The sequence below is a fragment of the Hemitrygon akajei genome, chromosome 21, assembly GCF_048418815.1.
Source record: "Hemitrygon akajei chromosome 21, sHemAka1.3, whole genome shotgun sequence".
In the NCBI taxonomy this organism is placed as follows: Eukaryota; Metazoa; Chordata; class Chondrichthyes; order Myliobatiformes; family Dasyatidae; genus Hemitrygon; species Hemitrygon akajei.
In genome coordinates, this window is record NC_133144.1 from 23,617,580 (window position 1) to 23,637,727 (window position 20,148).

Consider the following 20,148-nt stretch of genomic DNA (forward strand, 5'->3'; position numbering starts at 1 on the left):
CCCTCTTATTTGGAAATAACCTGAAGGCTCAAAAAAAATTCCCTTCTCATTCAACTATCAGTGACAGTATTCTTTTTTCAAGCCAGTTATAATCAGCTCTGAATACTGACTGAAACCCAAACAAAATTGGTAGAGCCCAGAAATCTAATTAAACCCATATTAAAATTCAGTCCACTGTATATTGATTCACCCCAAACACCAATTTCAGAACGAAACCACAGGAAGTGGGGGGTGCGGGGGGGGGGGGGGGGGGGGGGGAGGAGAAGAAGAATGATGCAATTTTCAATTCATTGCAACAATAAAACTAAATCAATTCAAACTGCAACAGCCAAGCCTTCCTTTTCATTACATGGCAACTATTCAAAAAATGGGACACTACAAGGTTTATGGAAAACTCCCAGATTCTGAGACCAGAATTCACACTGATGGATCAGATAGATACCAGGGAACTTTGACAGACTTGGGTTTAACCAGGATACCGTTTCCAGTTCATCAAATTCTCTTCCGGGGGGGGGGGGGGGGGGGGGTAGAAATCAGGTGTAGTTCCATCTTCGCCATCCGGATTTTTGCTGAAGTAATTCAAGACTCAAATGAATAATTGGCATGCACTTCATGGAGTCTGTAACTTTCGCGATTCATCTGTTTTAAAGAAAAGCACTCATTGGTGAAGACTAAACAGGTTCTAGTTCCTATAATCAGTGAGTATACATTTATAATCAGTCTTCAATCACAGCCAAGAATCCCCAGCTTGCTCAGTACTAATACACACTATAATATTACTAACAGGTGTTGATGTGATGAAGTTCGCAGTTTGCTGGATTTCACCAGTGTGTGAAAGTCTATCCATCACCACATATAGTCTACGTGGGATCAGATGACAATTAACTACATCCTTGGTTGAGTAACATCTTTCTTCCCTTGTTCAATAAATGGGAGTCCGAGTTTCAGCTGCTCAACTCAGTTTAAAACAGAACTGCATTTGGAAGGAAAGTGAGTGAAGGCGGCTGTGGTGAAAGGTCAGAGCTCAGCCAAACAATGCGGGATGTTGGTTGGCACTGATGAAGTTTACAGGTGTAGGCCCGGAAACACCCATTGGGCATACAAGTGATAGACACTAGGGCACAAATGTAGTGGTTATTTGTCCAAAGTAGTACTTCAAAGACATGAAGATTTCTTTAAGAACTAATCATGGCTGAAGTATTTGGAACAACTCAAGCAGGATCTGAACAGAGAAAACACATTAACATTTGAGAATTAGTTCTGAGGGATTAATAATGTGAATAGTTTCTTTCCTCATCTTTCACAACTTACTAGCCATTTCCAGTTTTATTTATATTTCAGTAGCATTGCTTTTGAATGACGGCTGGAGATAAAGTATATGGTCTTAAGTGGCAGCAATCTTGTGCTGAAGAGAAATGGGAATATCAGAATGGCTGCAGAAGGAGAGGGTGGAAATCCAAGGGTAGTTATTACAATGTCACTTGCACTGTTGGTCGAGTATGTGGGATGGAAATCCTGAAGTATGGGATTATTTGGAATGGTAGAACCCACCACCAGATGTGGGTGGTAAAATGCCAAATATCACTTTGAATTGGGTGCCAAGTTCATTCAACTACCCCACAGAACAAGGGGGCTACTATGATCTTGAAGATAAAGTACCTGCTGTGGTTATCAACTTTAGAAGACATCTGAAGTTTGGAAGACTGACAAAACCTCCAAAGTTGTATATTGCATAAACTGTCAATTGATAATGCAAATTAAATTACTTTTCAATCTGCACTGACATCTAGTGGCAGGAGCTGCACAGTCCCTCTCCAGGTTTGCACCTTGTTGATCGAAATTTCCACTTCTGGTCAAGTTCACCTATCAATTAGCACATCAGTAACCACATACACCAGGAGTTGGATTGTGCCCAGTGAGTGGCAGTATGACAAGATACATTTTCACTTGGGTTTGCAGCTAAAGATTAAAAAGGCAGCACTTCCCAAAAGTTTTTTTGGAGTTGCACTGCACCCAACAAACAGAATTCATTAGAAAAGGCAAATAAAAATAAGTCGGGGGCAAGTGGAGTGGCCATTGTGCAAGTGGGCTAGCGTTGGAGTAGCTTTGGCTCATCAGGTTTGGGAGAAGAATCTAGCAAGTTTCTTCATTTCTCCATTTCTCATCTGCTAAGGAATAAGAGTTAAGAGTAGTGAGAATGGCTCCCCAGGCAGTGTTTTGTTCTGTGTGCAAGATGTGGGAATTCTGGAAGACCACCAGCCTCCCCAAGAGGCACATCTGAACCAGGTGCACCAAGCTGCAGCTCCTCTAAGAATGTGTTAAGGAACTGGAGCTGCAGCTCGATGACCTTCAGCTCATAGGGGAAATTGAGGAAGAGACGGATAGGAGCTACCTCCCAAGTTGCTGGATGCATGCCAGAAGGAAGAGGAATTGCAGCCAGTGCAGAGTACCCCTGCGGCCCTTCCCTTCAGTAAGTATACCACTAAATACAGTTGGGGGAAGCCTGCGGCCTACTGGGGGAATCACAGCAACCAGGTCTCTGGCACTGCAACTCAGAAGGGAACAGGGTAAAGGGGATTGCAGAGGTAATGGGACATTCCATAGCCAGAGGAATAGGCACAAGGTTCTGCAGATGCAATAGAGACACCTGGATAGTTTGTTGTATCCTAGGTGCTGGGTCAGGGATCAGGTCCATAGCATTCTAAAGGGGGACGGTGAACAACCAGAAGTCTTGGTACATACTGGCACCAATGACATGGGTAGGAAAGGCAAAGATGTCCTGGAGGGAGATTTTAAGGAGCTAGGCAGAAAGCTGAAAAAAACAGGACCTACGTGGTTGTAATCTTTGGATTGCTGCCTGTGCAACATGCCAGTGAGGGCAAGAATGGGATCATTCAGCAGATGAATGCATGGCCGAGAAACTGGAACTCTGCCCTCTGCACCAGATTTATGGATCATTGGGATCTCTTCTGGTGAATGTATGACCTGAACAGGAGGGATAGGTTATGCCTGGACCCAAGGAGAACCAGGTAGGTTTGCTAGTGCCACTCAGGAGGGTTTGGATGGAAACTGGAGTGATAGTGCTTAGGGTGGGGCAATTGGTTTACAAACAAAAGCAATGTGTAGTGAGACTGCTAGCAAGGAGAGGCTGATGATAGTGCAAAATTTCAGTCGAAAGGATGAGTTGCAATGTAAAAGGTAGACAAATCAAAAAGGTGAATGGAGTACTGAAGGCGTTATATTTGAATGCATGCAGTATAAGGTAGATGAACTTGAAGTACAGTTACAGAATGGCATGCATGACCGTGGGCATCACCAAATTATGGCTGAAAGATTTTAGCTAGGAGCATAACATCCAAGGATACATACTGCATCGAATGGACAGGCAGGAAAGGCCAAGGGGGCAGAGTGACTATTGGCAAAAAAGAAATCAAATCCTTAGAAAGAGGTGATAAAGGATTAGCAGCTGTAGAATCGTTCTGGGTAGAGCCAAGAAACTAAGGGTGAAAAGACTCCAATGGAAGTTATATTCAGACCTCCAAACAGTAGCAAAGATGCGGTCAACACTTACAAGATCTAGAAAATGCAAGTCAAAAGGGTAATGTTATGATAGCCATGGGGGGGGGGGGGGGTTCAATATGCAGGTACCAGAGAGAAAAATCAGGTTGGTGCTGGATCCCTAGAGGGGGAATTTCTAGAATTCCTATGAGAAGGCATTTTAGAGCAGCTCATGGTTGAGCCCACTCAGGGAAAGGCTATTCTGGATTGGGTGCTATGTAATGAACTGGAATTGATTAGAGAGCTTAAGGTAAAGAAATCCTAATGTGACAGTGATCATGATAGAATTCACCCTGCAATTTGAGAAGATAAAGTCAGATGCATCAGGATTATGACAAGATACAAGAAGAGAATTAGTCCATTTGCTCCATGGAGTCAGCTCTGCCATTTTATCACAGCTGATCCAATAATCTGCTCAGCCCCAAACTCATGCCTTCTCTCATATCCCTTCATGCCCTGACCAGTCAAGAATCCAACATCCTTGGCATTAAATATACACAAAGACTTGGCCTTCACAGCTGCCTGTGGCAAAGAATTCCATATATTTCCCACATTTTAGCTAAAGAAATTCCTCCTCACCTCAGCCTCTCCTCACTACACATTGCCTCTGTTGGTAAGCCACCTACCTCATCTTCTGCACTATTATCTGCCTTTCCCGTGACACAGTGGAGTAGTGTTATAGTGGAGCAAGGGGAATTACAGAGGAATGAATGAGGGGGGAACTGGCCAGAATTGATTGGAAAGGAACATTGGCAGGGATCAAGATGTACAAACAAGTTGGATGAACTCAGCAGGTCGGGCAGCATCTGTTGAAATGAGCAGTCAACATTTCAGGCTGACGAAGGGTCTCGGCCCGAAACGTTGACTGCTCATTTCAACGGATGCTGCCCGACCTGCTGAGTTCATCCAGCTTGTTTGTACGTCTTGATTTGACCACAGCATCTGCAGTGTACTTTGTGTTTACTATTGGCAGGGATAAATGGCAGAGCAGCAATGCCTGGAATTTCTGGGAGCAACTTGTAAGGCGCAGGGTAAGTACATCCCGAAGCAGTATTCCAAAGGCAGAATGATGCAACAGTGGTTGACGAAAAGTCAACATAGAAGTCAATGAGGGCATATAATAATGCAAAAATTAGTGGGAAGTTAGAAGATTGGGAAGCTTTTAAGAGCCAACAAAAGATTGAAGTCATAAAAAGATAGAACATGAAGGTAAGCTAGCCAATAATATTCAAGATGATATCAAAAGTTTCTTCAGATACATAAAGTGGAAAAGAGGCATGAGTAGATAACGGACTGCTGGAAAAAATCACTCTGGAATGGAGGAAAGGGTGACAAGGAAATGAAAGACAAACTGAATAAATATTTTGCATGTCTTCAGTGAGGAAGGCATTGTCACATAACCAAAAGTCGAGAGTGTCGGGGGACAGAAATGTGCGAAGTCGTCATTAGATGTGAGGACATTCTTGGGCAACTGAAAGGTCTGAAGATGGACAAGTCACCTGGACCAGATGGTGTACACCCCAGGGTTTTGAAAGAGGTGTCTGAAGAGATCATGGAGGGAATCACTGGATTCTAGAATGGTTCCAGAGACTGGAAAATTGCAAATGTCACTCCTCTTGAAGGGGTGTGGGGGGGGGGGGGGAGGGGGAAGAAGAGAAGCAGAAGAAAGGAAACTATTGGTCAGTTAGTCTGACATCTGTGGTTGGGAAGATGTTGGAGTTGATTATTAAGGATAATGTCTCAGGGTATGGAGGCACATGATAAAATAGGATGTAGTCAGGATTGTTTCCTCAAGGAAAAAATCTTACCTGCAATCTGCTGGAATTCTTTGAAGAAATAACAAGTAAAATAGACAAAGGAGTATCGGTTAATGTTGTGTACTTGGATTTTCAGAAGGCCTTTGAGACAAGGTGTCACACCCAAGTCTGCTTAACAAGTTAGTAGCCCTTGCTATTTCACAAAGGATTCTAGCATGAATAAATCAGTGGCTGATTGCAGGTGGTGAAGAGTGTAAATAAGGGAACCTTTTCTGGTTGGCTGCCAGTGACCGTCTTCCACAGGGATTTCTGCTGGGACCGCTTCTTTATGTTACATGTCAATGATTTGGATGACAGAATTGATGACTTTGAGGCCAGGTTTGCAAATAATACAAAGACAGGTGGCTTTGAGTTAGCAGAGAGGCTAAATGAGGACTCTGATTAGGAAAATGAGCAAAGTGGCAGATGGAATATAGTGCAAGTATATGGCCATGCACTTTGGTAGAAGCTGCAAAATCAGACTATTGTTCTAAACTGAGAGCAAATTCAAAAATCTGAGGTGCAAAGGAACTGAAGAGACCTTGTGTAGGATACCCCAAAGGTTAACTTGCAGGTTGAATCAGTGGCAAGAAATGCAAATGCAATGTTAGCATTCACTGAGAGAACTAGAATACAAAAGCATGTAATATTGTACATCAAGCAGAAGTAAACCAGGCAAATGGACTTGCTGGGTTGTCCAGAAGACTATTCGCCACTCATCCAAGTGAATATTCTTCAGTTCTAATCCATGGTGGGCAGTTGTCTGGCTTATAAATAGTAGTTTAAAGGTAAAGCAACCATATGAATGTTTTAAGAGTCATGGGGATAATGAGGGGGTCATCAGTCTCATCTTTACCTGGATGAACCGTTGGAGTTGCTGGGGTAGAGATGTTAGGACTGCACTGTAAGTAGCTGATAAGTAGTGTCATACCCTACCCCCCCCCCCCCCATTTAGGGATGTGTTTTCCAGTTTGACAAAGATGGCTTCTTTAACCCCTCTTTCAAACCACCCATCCCTCCCTGTCTAAAATGTGAACATTGTTATCAAAGGAGTGTCCCTTGTCCTTTATGGGTAGATGTACAGCAGAGCCTTGACCCGAGGTATTAGCCATCCTATGTTGGGCCAACCATTTGGGAAGCAGTTTTGTCTCGCTGATATACAGATCTGTGCAGTTCCAATTGTACTGAACAGCATATACAATATTGCTCTGTTTATGTTTGGGTGTAGGATCCTTGGGTGGATGAGTTTGTCTGACTGCTTGTAGATTATATATTTAAATAAACAGGAAACTAGTGTTTGGTCAGGGTAGCCACAAGATTAAGGCTACTCTTAAATACTTGCACCCCTCGTCTTCAGTTGTAACATTGGTGGGCACATTCTCAGCATGGTGATGTGGTGTTCTGATAACCCCCAACTTGTGTTCTAATGGGCAATGAGAGTCAAACCATAGGTGATCTGTGTGGGTTTGTTTCCTGTAAACTTCAGTATCTAGATGTCCATTTTCTTTGACAAGTACTGCCCAGTCTATTGTTCGACGTCTTCGAGCAAGTTTTATGTTATTAGCCAATGAGTTAATGTATTCTGTGAAGGCTTGCACCTCATGGATGTTGATCTTGACCCAGGTGTCATCCACAGACCTCAACCAATGAGTTGAGGGTTATCAGAACACTGTCACAGCACAAAGAATGTTCCCACCAATATTACAACTAAAGAGACGGAGCACATTTAAGAAAGAGAAGCCTTGAAAGCTTGCAGCTACCTTGACTGGGCCTTCATCAAGACAGCAACAAAAACCAGCAGGGACATCAGCCTAACAGATAGAGGCAAGGAGCAGACAGGAAAGTAGTCATTCCATATGTAGCTGGAGTTTCAGAGAAACTCGGGAATTTCAGCAACAAATTCATTTTTTCCCCCAAACCTACAAACACAAACGCATCCATCCCAAGGATTTACACCCAAACAAACGGAATAATGTTGTACATGCTATCCAATGCAGTGAGAACGGCACAGATCTGTATATTGGCAATAAAAAACAACCACTTCACAAACAGATGGCCCAACATAGGAGGGATAACACCCCAGATCAAGACTCTACCGTATCTCTACATCTAAAGGACAAGGTAAACATTTGATGATAACAATATGCACATTTTGGACAGGGAGGACAGGTGGTTTGAAGGGGAGGGGTTAAAGAAGCCATCTTTGTTAAACTGGAAAACCCATCTCTGAACAGAGGGGTGGGGTACAACACTTATCAGTTACTTACAATGCTAACATCTTAAGCTGGCATCTCCACAACAGTTCACAGCTCCATTTATGCAAAGATAAAAACAATGACCCTCATATTACTTCTATGACTCACTCATGTGATTGGTATACCTTTAAACAAACTAGTTTAAAAACTAGAAAACTACCCACCATGGATTTGAACTGAAGAAGCCTCTTGGATGAGCGGCAAAACTTCTTTGACAAAACAGCAAGTCCAGTTGGCTTGATATACAATGACCATTGTGAGCAGTGTTGGGCCCTTTGAACCCCCTCCAACATCAACACATCCTTTCTTGGTTAAAGGCAGTTCACCAAAATGACTCCAGGATTGAATGGCTCGTCACATAAGTGCTTACTTGCTCTGGGCCTCTACTCACTGGAATTAAGAAGAATGAGGGGTGACCTCATTAAAACCTATTGAATGTTGAAAGGACCCAATGGAGATGTGGAGAGGGTGTTTCCCATGATGGCAGATGGGGATCCAAGACCAAAGGACATCCTCAGTATAGAGGGGCATCCTTTTAAAATGAAGGGGAATGCCTTTAGCTAGATAATGGGGAATCTGTGGAATTCATTGCTAAAAGCAGTTGTGGAGTCCAAGTCATTGGGCATGTTGCCTGGATTGGGGGAGCATGCCTTATGAGAATAGGTGAAGGAACTCAGCCTTTTCTCCTTGGAGCAACGGAGGATGAGGTGACCTAATAGAGGTGAAGATGATGATGAGAGGCATTGATTGTGTGGATAGTCAGAGGTTCTCCCCCCCCCCCCCCCCCCCCACCCCTTCCACAGGGCTGAAATGGTTACCACAAGAGGACACAAGTTTAAGGTGCTGGGGTGCAAGTACAGAGGAGATGTCAGGGGTAAGTTTTCTTACTCAGAGAGTGGTGAGTGTGTGGAATGGGCTGCCAGCAACGGTGGTGGAGGTGGATACGATAGGGTCTTTTAAGAGACTTTTGGATAGGTACATGGAGCTTAGAAAAATAGAGGGCTATATGTAAGCCTGGTAATTTTAAGGCAGGGACAGGTTTGGCACAACTTTGTGGGCTGAAGGGCCTGTATTGTGCTGTAGGTTTGCGATGTTCTATGTATATTTAAGATGGCTGATAAATTCTTGATTAGTCCGGAGCTGAAAGGATATGGGGAAAAGGCAGGGGATTAGAGCTGGGGAGAGAGAGAAGATGATTCATCAGCCATGATGAAATGGTGGCGCAAACTCAATGGGCCAAATGGCCTAATTCTACTCCTGTATCTTAATCACCCAGTGAACAGGTTGAAGACATCTATCCAAGTTTTCCCAAAGAGACATTTATACAGCAGTCCACAACTTGATGCCCCAAATCATCTATAGCCGAGTAGCTTTGGAAGTTTGGTATTCTGATGAGAGAACATTGCAAGTGGACAACAAGACCCCAGTATTAAAAAAGTTACTGAAACAGTAGTTAAGGCATTAAATTTTGGCCAATGGTCCAGGAAAAATCCTTTTCCAAAATAAATGCCTTTAAAAATACAAAAGCCACAGCTTCAGTTGAAAGACTTCTAATTTGATGTAACCACCTAAATTTTAGTGCATCACTTTCAGAAATCCCACATCTTCTTGACTTGGCTGGGCTATCTTTGGATCGAAGCCAACAAATATCACCTGGAGGCATGTTAAGTCTGATCACTGCATCCAGCTACCATTCTGAAAACTGTTTACACAAAAGAGGAGAACCCGAGCAAACGAACAGAAAGGAAACTGCACTTGACCAACCACAGAAAAAGTCTCAACCCAAAGTTTCAACCTCATTGCCCTCCATCGATGTCACCCAACCCAAGTTCCTTCCGCTTTTTGTTCCAAATTCCAATCGCAATCTCTCATCTCTATAGTATCCCAGGCATCAAGTTTGTGAAAACATCCCAGAGCACCATTATCCAAATAAATGCAGTGTTTATGCTAACATTCATGACCATGCCAGCTACAGGGTTGACTTCAGCATTTTAAATGAGAAGCAGGCAACCCGGGGAGAAAGAATGAGAGGATTCAGTCCTTGCAAGGAAGTAGTACTGCTCAGCCCAGGGCTGTACCTTAGTGCCAATGACACCACATTTCCAAGCTAGGTGGACAGACATGGAGGGAAGCACCAAGAAGTGGCATTTCCATGTTGCCCTCATCCTGTCAATGGTGGATTTGGTTATTTGTTGGTGATGATAGTAGACCCTTGGGGATTCAAAACCCAATGCTTCAGGCACACTTCATCCTAGCACTCTTGCCATTTGACAATTTACAAATGAACATAAAGGTATGAAAGATTAAATGACAGTGCCAGTTAGCCACCCTTAATTTACCTCAGAACAATGAAGCCAAATTAGATAAAGTTTTCTTTATACCTACTCATTTGTCCCTCCCCACAGGAAGTTCCCCGAATCTCACCTCTGGCAGTGGTAGCTGCGGACTCGCATTCTCCTGCTCCACATCCCAGTTATGGCATACAAAACCTTCTCGGCAGGCAGTACATAAACTGTATTTCCAACACTAAAGCAAAACCAACATTTCGTCAATCTCAAGTCAAATTTTGTCAAAACACAGATATCAATTGGTGAAAACTACCTCCAAATTTCCTTCCTGTTCTACCTTTCATCTGACAATTCTTCAATCCAAATACATTTCTGGAAACTGACCTTCCATTCCCTCTGGCCACACCTCAACGGGATCAGTTTACATTTCTAATGACTACAGAAATACAGCAAATTTATGACAGGGGTAAATTCCAGTAGCTGTTTTAATTTGGGTACACACCAAGATTTAGAGAAGTGAAAAAGCCTCATTACACAGCTTGCTCAGCAAGCCAGCAATTTGAGATGCCACCTGTTCTGAAGCACAACGTGGAACATAAAGACTCCACCCCAGCCATTCTCTTCTTCCCCACCCCCTCCCATTGGACAGAAGATGCAAAGCATGTACCAGACTCCAGGACAGCTTCTATCCCACTATTGAATGGTCTGTTACAATAGGATGGACTAGACTGCAAACCACCTTTGCTTTTGCCTACCTGCACTCTCTGTAGCTGAAATACTAATTCCAATTGTACTGTATAGTTTAACCTCAATATACTAATGATTTATCTGTGAGCTACAAAGGTGGCTCAATGGTGCCCTGAATTTTAGAACTTAGTTTCAGATGACAAGCCAAATCTACATACACTTCTACACTGAGAGCATCCTGACTGGTTGCTACACGGCCTGGTGTGGAAACTGAGTAGAACTGGATGGGGGACGGGGGAATACTACACACAGCCTTGCAGTGCATCTATACCGGTGGTGTCTGTGGAGCGGACGTTGCCAATCCATACGGACTTGGCTGCAAGTGAGGAATGAGTTCCACAATGAAGAACAGAGTCAGAGCACTAAAACAGGCCTTTCAGCCCATCTAATCCATACTAAACTATTAATCTGCCTAGTCCCATCAACCTGCATCCAGACCATAACTCTCCTATCCAGCTCATTCCATACTCACCACCCTCCGAGTGAGGTTCTCCCTCTTACACTCCCTGAACATTTCACCTTTCACCCTTAACCCATGAGCTCCAGTTTTGGTCTCCCCCAACCTCCAATGGGAAAAAGTCTGCTTTCATTTATCCTTCTGTACCAGTTTTGTATACCTCTATCAAATCTCTCCTCAATCTTCTACATTCTAGGGAATAAAGTCCTAACCTATTCAACCTTTCCCTGTAACTCAGATGCACAAGTCCTGGCAACATCCGTGTAAATTTTCTCTGCACCTTCTCCATCTTATTGATACCCTTCCTGTAGGTAGCTGACCAAAACTGCACACGCAACACTCCAAACCAGGCTTCGCAATGTCTTACATAATTTCAACATGAAGTCCCAAATCTGTACTTCATAATTTACTGAATACGATGTAGAAACAAACAGAAAACCTACAGCGCAATACAGGCCCTTTGGCCCACAAGGGTGTGCCGAACATGTCCTTACCTTAGAAATTTCCTAGGGTTACCCATAGCCCTCTTTTTCAGAGCTCCATGTACCTGTCCAGAAGTCTCTTAAAAGACCCTATCGTCTGTGCCTCCACCACCATTGCCGGCAGCCCATTCCACACACTCACCACTCTGCATAAAAACTCAGCCCTGAAATTCCCTCTGTACCCGCTTCCAAGCACCTTAAAACTGTGCCCTCTCCTGATAGACATACCAGCCCTGGGAAAAAGCCTCTGACTATCCACACGATCAATGCCTCTCAATCTTATACACCTCTCATCCTCTGACGCTTCAAGGAGGAAAGGCCAAGTTCACTCAACCTATTCTCATAAGACATGTTTCCCACTCCAGGCAACATCCTTGTAAATCTCCTCTGCACCCTTTCTATGGTTTCCACATCCTTCCTGTAGTGAGGTGACCAGAACTGAGCACAGTTTCTCCAAGTGGGGTCTGACTAGGGTCCTATATAGTTGCAACATTACCTCAGCTCCTAAACTCAATCCCACGGTTGATGAAGGCCAATACACCATATGCCTTCTTAACCACAGAGTCAACCTGCGCAGCAGCTTTGAGTGTCCTATGGACTCAGACCCCAAGATCCCTCTGATCCTCCACACTGCCAAGAGTCTTACCATTAATACTATATTCTGCCATCCTATTTGACCTACCAAAATGAACCATCTCACATTTATCTGGTTTGAACTCCATCTGCTACTTCAGAGCCCAGTTTTGCATCCTATCAATGTCCTGCTGTAACCTCTAACAGCCCTCCGCACTATCCACAACACCCCCAACCTTTGTGTCATCAGCAAATTTACTAACACATCCCTCCACTTCCTCATCCAGGTCATTTATAAAAATCACAGAGAATAAGGGTCCCAGAACAGATCCCTGACGCACATCACTGGTCAGTGACCTCCATGCAGAATATGACCCATCTACAACCACACTTTGCCTTCTGTGGGCAAGCCAATTTCTGGATCCACAAAGCAATGTCCCCTTGGATCCCATGCCTCCTTACTTTCTCAATAAGCCTTGCATGGGGTACCTCATCAAGTGCCTTGCTGAAATCCATGTACACTACATCTACTGCTCTACCTCCAATGTGTTTAGTCACATCCTCAAAAAATTCAATCAGGCTCGAAAGGCATGACGTGCCTTTGACAAAGCCATGCTGACTATTCCTAATCATATTATGCTTCTTCAAATGCTCATAAATCCTGCCTCTCAGGATCTTTTCCATCAACTTAATAACCCCTGAAATAAGACTCACTGGTCTATAATTTCCTGGGCTATCTCTACTCCTTTTTTTGAATAAGGCAACATCTGCAACCTCCAATCCTCCAGAACCTCTCCCGTCCCCATTGATGATGCAAAGATCATCACCACAGGCTCTGTAATCTCCTCCCTTGCCTCCCACAGTAGCCTGGGATACACCTCATCTAGTCCTGGTGACTTATCCAACTTGATGCTTTCCAAAAGCTCCTGCACATCCTCTTAATATCTATATGCTCAAGCTTTCAGTCCACTGCAAGTCATCCCTACAATCACCAAGATGCTTTTCTGTAGTGCATAGCACCTCTGCTATCTCCTCCAGTTCCATACACACTTCCATACATCCACTGTCACACTTGATTGGTCCTATTCTCTCAAACCTCATCCTTTTCACATACTTGCAGAATGCCTTGGGGTTTTCCTTAATCCTGTCTGCCAAGGCCGTCGATTTGGCCCCTTCTGACTCCTCTAATTTCATTCTTAACCTCCTTTCTGCTAGCCTTATAATCTTCTAGATCTATCATTGCCTATTTTATTTGAACCTTTCATAAGCTCTTTTCTTCTTGACTAGATTTAAAAACAGCCTTTGTACACCACGGTTCCTGTACCTTAATATCCTTTTCGTCTCATTGGAACGTACCAATGCAGAACTCCACGCAAATTTTCACTGAACATTTGCCACATTTCTTCCGTACTTTTCCCCAAGAATATCTGTTTCCAACTTATGCTTCCAAGTTCCTGCCTGATAGCCTCAGTTCCCCTTACTCCAATTAAATGCTTTAACTTATCTGTTCCTATCCCTCTCCAATGCTATGATAAAGGAGATAGAATTGTGATCACCATCTCCAAAATGCTCTCCCACTGAGAGATCTGACACCTGACCAGGTTCATTTCTCAATACCAGATCAAGTACAGTCTTTCCTTTTGTAGGTTTATCTACATACTGTGTCAAGAAACCTTCTTGAACACACTTAAATTCCACCCCATCTAAACCCCTCACTCTAGCGAGCTGCCAATTGATATTTGGGAAATTAAAATCTCCCACCACAACCCTATTATTACACCTCTCCAGAATCTGTCTCCCTATTTATTCCTTGACATCCCTGTTACTAATAGCTGTATAAAAAACACCCAGTAGAGTTATTGACCCCTTCCTGTTTCTAACTTCCACCCACAGACAATCCCTCCATGACTTCCTACTTTTCTGTAGCCATGACACAATCTCTGATCAACAATGCCACACCCCCACCTCTTGCCTCCCTCCGTCCTTTTGGAAACATCTTAAGCCCAGCACTCGAAGTAACCATTCCTGCCCGAGCCATTCAAGTCTCTGTAATGGCCACAACATCATAGCTCCAAGTACTGATCCATGCTCATCGGCTTTGTTCATAAGACTCCTTGCATTAAAATAGACATCAAACCATTGGTCTGAGTGCGTCTGTTCTCAATCACTTGCCTATTCTCCCTCTCACATTGTCTCCAAGCTTTCTCTATTTGTGAGCCAACCAACTCTTCCTCCGTCTCTTCAGTTCAGTTCCCACCCCGCAACAATTCTAGATTAAACTCTTCCCCAATAGCCTTAGCAAACCTCCCTGCCAGGATATTGGTCCCCCTGGGATTCAAGTGCAACCTGTCCTTTTTGTACAGGTCACACCCACCCCAGAAGAGGTCCCAATGATCCAGAAATCTGAATCCCTGACCCTTGCTCCAATCCCTCAGCCCTGCATTTATCCTCCACATCATTCTATTCCTATTCTCACTGTCGCATGGCACAGGCAGTAATCCTGAGATTACTACCTTTGAGTTCCTGCTTCTCAACTTCTTTCCTAAATAGTCAAAAACTATTTACCTATGTTGCCACTTACAAAGAATTACGGATCTGCATTTCCAGATCCTCTTGTTCTACTGCACACCTCAGTATCCTACCACACACCCAGACTTACACTGGTTGGCCCTCCCAAATGAGAACACCTCACACACGTACACCTGCATTAAAGTTCATCCGCCAGTTCTCAGCCCATTTCACCACCTGGTCCAGATCCCGCTGCAAGCTTTGACAGACTTCACTCACCGTCCCACTACACCCGAATCTTGGTTTCATCTGCAAACTTGATCTAGTTTACCACATTGACATAGATGACCAATAACAGACCCAGCACTGATCCCTGTGGCATTCCACTAGTCACAGGTCTCAAATCAGGGAGACAGCCATCCACAACCAACCTCATGAAGCCAATGTCTAATCCAATTCACTACCTCATCTTGAAAGTCAAGCAACTGAACCTTCTTGAGAAATCTCTCCCATGTGGGCCTTGTCAAATTCCACACAGACAACACCCACTGCCTAACCTTGAACTTGACTGGTAACTTCCTCAAACTACAGGACTGGTAAGACATGACTTAGCACACACAAATCCCTTGCACAATATTCCTGACTTTTTTCCCAGCCTAATTAAGGGATTTATTAAGGGATTGGACAAGATAGAGGCAGGAAATATGTTCCAGATGCTGGGAGAGTCCAGTACCAGAGGGCATGGTTTGAGAATAAGGGGTAGGTCATTTAGGACAGAGTTAAGGAAAAACTTCTTCTCCCAGAGAGTTGTGGGGGTCTGGAATGCACTGCCTCAGAAGGCAGTGGAGGCCAATTCTCTGGATGCTTTCAAGAAGGAGCTAGATAGGTATGTTATGGATAGGGGAATCAAGGGATATGGGGACAAGGCAGGAACCGGGTATTGATAGTAGATGATCAGCCATGATCTCAGAATGGCGGTGCAGGCTCGAAGGGCCGAATGGTCTACTTCTGCACCTATTGTCTATTGTCTAATCCTTGGACCAAGTATGTCTTTGCTTAGAGGGCAGTTTGCAAGATTTCTTCCAGTTCTCATCTTTGAACATAGACAGCAAATACACACACACCCTTGGCCTACTGTGGCGGCCCTGACAAAGCATCCATTTGCAGAAATCCTAGCCTAACCCACTTCATACTCTCTGCATCCACTCCACAATCCCCCAGCTTCCACCACAGAATTGACATTCACAGCCAAGCTTCACTAAGGAGCTAATCTGAATTGCAGTGAATACAGCAGGGGGCAGCATGAACAAGCATTTCATATTATTGCGGCCCATTGCCGAAGGAAGTCAGATGTACCATTTTGCAAATAAAACACTTACGTTAAACGCTTGCAGAGTGGTACTTGTAGCACTGGGTAAACCGAGGATAGTTTTAGGTAATATTACCTGCACCAGTAAATGACATAGGGACCCAAATTAATTGTCGACTCACCAGAAAAGCCATGACTGGAAGGAGGATGACTGCCAGGCCAAGCAACACTGTCAGTGCGATCGCAAAATCAGAGAAGTGAGTGGGTTTATATGGTCTGTCCAGTCTTGCATCTGAAAATCAAATTTTTCCTACTTTAGTCTGTCGCCTTCAGGCATTCTCCCCCCCCCTCCCCCCCACCATAAACAATGAATGTTGACAAAAATGCTAGAGATAGCAGTGAGACCACGGTACTGTGACACAAACACCACGATCCCACGCCCTTCTGAAAAGAGTCTGCTTCCAGCCCGTTTTCCAGCTCCGCACATTACTGCGCTGAAGGGGCACTGCTCAACGAGACTTTATGGAATCTAAACCCACACCCAGCTCAACTCAACTAGCACAGTCCCAAGTACAGCAACTCAAAGTCATGAGGGATTTTACCAAGTTCCTTGGCGAGCAAAACCAGTTTCTTCAGCACTCTGTCGCTCAACATTCTCAGCATCTGCAGAAACTCGTGCTTAGTATAGTAACACTGATCGCTTCGCACTACAATGGATTTTCTAATTCTGTTACTTAGAATGTACACAATTTATTTATTTTTTACCTTGTATTGCTTACATACCGTCCCCGAGATGCAGCTACTGCACACGCTTTGTAGCGAATGACTGACATTCTCAGAAACCCCACCACCAAGTTCAGGAACGGTTACTACCCCTCAACCATCAGGTTCTTGAATGAAAGTGGATAACTACGCATTCTATTTCTGGTATTCCCACAACCAATGATCTCACTTTAAGGACTCCAGCTTGTTGTTTCATGCTCTCGATGTTTACATTTGGATTTGCACAGTTCATTGATCCTGTTTACAGTTGCTGTTCTATAGATTTGCTCAGCGTGCTGGCAGGAAAAAGAATCTCTGGATTTGTGGTGACACGTAGATATTCTGGTAATGAGGTTTACTTTGAACTTAGCGATGCTTGCATGTCTAAAGAGAAGGCAGCCTTTTGGCCTATTGTGGCCAGAGCCATCCATTGTTTCTCTTTAACACCCCCTACCACCTTCACACCCACACTGGAGGCAACAGTAGCTAGCTCACATGGGGATGGGAGCTGAATCCAAGGCAGTCACAGGGAGAACATACCAACTCTGTACAGAGGCCATGAATGAACTTGTGTTGCAGGAGCTAAAACTGCACACCCAGCATATTTGACTTGTTCATTATCTGTCATCCATAGATTTAAATTAAATTGACTATTTCTTGCATATTTCACATACATGAATAAAAATATTAACATTCCATCTCCATCTGAATGTGAAAACTATAGTAATTTGTAATAAAATGTACAGTAGGATATACAACAGTCAATATAGCTTAGAAATACAATCGCATCAGCATGAATTAATCAGTCTGATGGCCTGGTGGAAGAAGCTGTCCTGGAGCCCGTTGGTCCTGGTTTTAATGCTGCAATACTGTTTCCCTGATAGTAGCAGCTAGAACAGTTTGTGATTGGGGTGAATCTAGTCCCCAGTGATTCCTCGGGCCCTTTTTACACACCTGTCACTGCAAGTATCCTGAATAGTGGGAAGTTCACATCCACAGATGCATTGGGCTGTCCACACCACTCTCTGCAGAGTCCTGCAATTGAGGGAGGTCAATTCCCCTCAAATGGCTCCCATACCAGATAGCGACACAGCCAGTCAGGATGCTCTCAATTGTGCCCCTGTAGAAAGTCCTTAGGATTTGGGGATTCATGCTGAACTTCAGCTGTCTGAGGTGAAAGAGGCACTGCGCCTTTTTTTTTTTTGAGTCCCTGTTAAAATGAGAATACTTTCTATTCCTCTATCCTGAGAAACTGGACCTGTGTTCCGAGAGGGAGGTGTACAAGTGTCAACTGCAAAATATACTCTGCCTCATCGGTTCTCAGCCTCCCCACTCTGCTTGGCAGAGGTCGTCACAGAGGCACTTCAATCTGATGGTTTTTAATGCACAGACTGACAGCAAACTTGATAGCTGGTGGTTCCCAGTGGAAACATCAACCACAGGCCAAGGTACTGAAACCAAAACTTGCTATTAATAAACTTACTGTTTGAAAGCAAGTTGCAAAATAGATGAACAAACCTGGGGCTGCAAAATGAAGTCAATAGATGTGCCAATGATAATGAGTGGGGGGGGGGGGGGGTGGTGGTGAAAGAGGCGGCTTGTGGGCAGCATCAACTAGCAAACCCACTGCCTCATCGCTCCAGTAACCCAGGTTCAACCAACCCTCTGGCACAAAATACAAACCTCTGTGTGGTATATGGAAAGAAACTAAATCCCACGAGAGATTCCCAGACAAAGACATGCTGGTTAGCAGGTGAATTGGCTGCTGTAAAGTCACAGCTGTGGAAGAAACAGTGGAGTTAATTGCTGGGAAAGATTAGGTTGCGGGGGAGTCACACTCAAGTTTGAGAGCCAGTACACGGCATTCAATCTGCAACCAAGTAGCCACAGAACAACAGTTGCCAGAAATCCCAAATCTGAGAATCTTGCAGGGCAATTTGAACATGGGTGCTCATTCCAAGCAATGAACATTTCGGGAAAACATTTGATTAAAGTTTCAATTCTGAGTGCAAGCATTATTTAAGTATCAAAATTCTGCCCAAGTGCATGCCACTAGGAAAGGAGGCTATTGACCCATCACCTACATTGGTTCTCAAATTTTATTATCTAAACCCCCCCCCCCCCAAAACTCCCACAATCCTTACCATCACTCCAGCATTAACTAATTGTTCCCCCCATCTGCACTTCAATCCATGCGCTGAGGCCTGGACAGCAAACCTTCAAAAAAGTCAATTTCACTCAATCCAGAATTCAATCCATCAATTAAAAGCTGATTTAGATTTACTTTCAGGCTGCCCTTTAGTTAGAAACAGGTTCAGGTTTTTTTTTTGCCCACAAGTACTAGACAAACTCTCTCAATGTAGTATAAATAACCTTTCAATGAGTGGCAGAAAAAGTACACAAGACCAGCAAGTTATTAAAGCAGACGGGAAAACTAGTTTTGCTTGTTGGAATGTTGGACTTTTGAATTTGTGATGGGACCATAGGGGTGTCTGCAATTCAGGTATCACACAAGCTAGGGAGAATCTAGGTAGCAAAGGACAAACAATTTAGTCAAGCAGGAAAAATGGCTGGAGGTACACCCCGAGGTTATCCCAGCCACTTAACTTCCCGAAAGGCCATACAGTAACGATGGGGACAGGTATGAAAAAGGCTCTCCTGCTACAAGAATCATACCCTCACACTTATTCTTGGCAAATTACAAAAATCAGAAAGTCTGGTGTTCTTAACCAAGGGATTCATGAAAAATAGCAGCAGCTGATGCACCTACAGTCCACCAGGAGGCAGTAAAGGACTGCTGATGGGTTCTCAAAATCTGAAGCTTGCATCTTGCACGGACACTTCTTGTTACACAGCTGTCTGGAAAATCCAGTTGGAGGACATGACAAGCTGGCATATCACCTGAAGACAGCAGAGAACACTAGTGCAACCAGATTTTTCCAAAATGATCCAATGTAGTACATAGGTTACAGACTTTCTATCCACCACCTGCCCCTCACCTATCACCTGCCAGCTTAAACTCCTTTTCCTCCCACATTTTACTGATCTTTCCTTCCCAGTCCTAATGAGAGTCAATATTTCAGGCAAAGATCTATCTATTACCCACCATAGATGTCCAACTAGTTCCTCCTGAACTGTATATTATCCACTCTAGTTTCTTTGCACTCCTGAGAAATTCCATTTGAAACTGCCAACCCCAATTTAGAATGCAGACAAGGTATCCAAAGTTAAAGTCTGTCCCGAGCCTTATAGGCTCCTCAGGCTGGTGCTTATACCAGTTTCCATGGCGTGAAGTGATGATTGAGAGCACAAGACCTCCCCCCGCCGGATAGGACCCCAGCATTTTCAGCTGGGTGGACTGGAGCAATGTGTGGTTAAGTGCCTCGCTCAAGGACAACACGCTGCCTCAAACT

General features: G+C 44.0%; 1 protein-coding gene across 2 annotated transcripts in view; it reads right to left on the reverse strand.

Moving 5' to 3' along the window:
* Positions 1-248: 248 nt before the first annotated feature.
* LOC140714166 (uncharacterized) overlaps positions 249-20,148 on the reverse strand; it is a 67,206-nt gene continuing 47,306 nt past the window's right edge. For both annotated transcript variants that reach the window (XM_073025033.1, XM_073025032.1), the window contains exons 11-13: positions 16,156-16,265; positions 10,034-10,135; positions 249-639 (exon numbers count right to left, since the gene is read on the reverse strand). In XM_073025033.1, the coding sequence (XP_072881134.1) occupies positions 580-639; positions 10,034-10,135; positions 16,156-16,265 (272 nt within the window). In that variant the 3' untranslated portion in view covers positions 249-579. The remainder of the gene's footprint in view (positions 640-10,033; positions 10,136-16,155; positions 16,266-20,148) is intronic.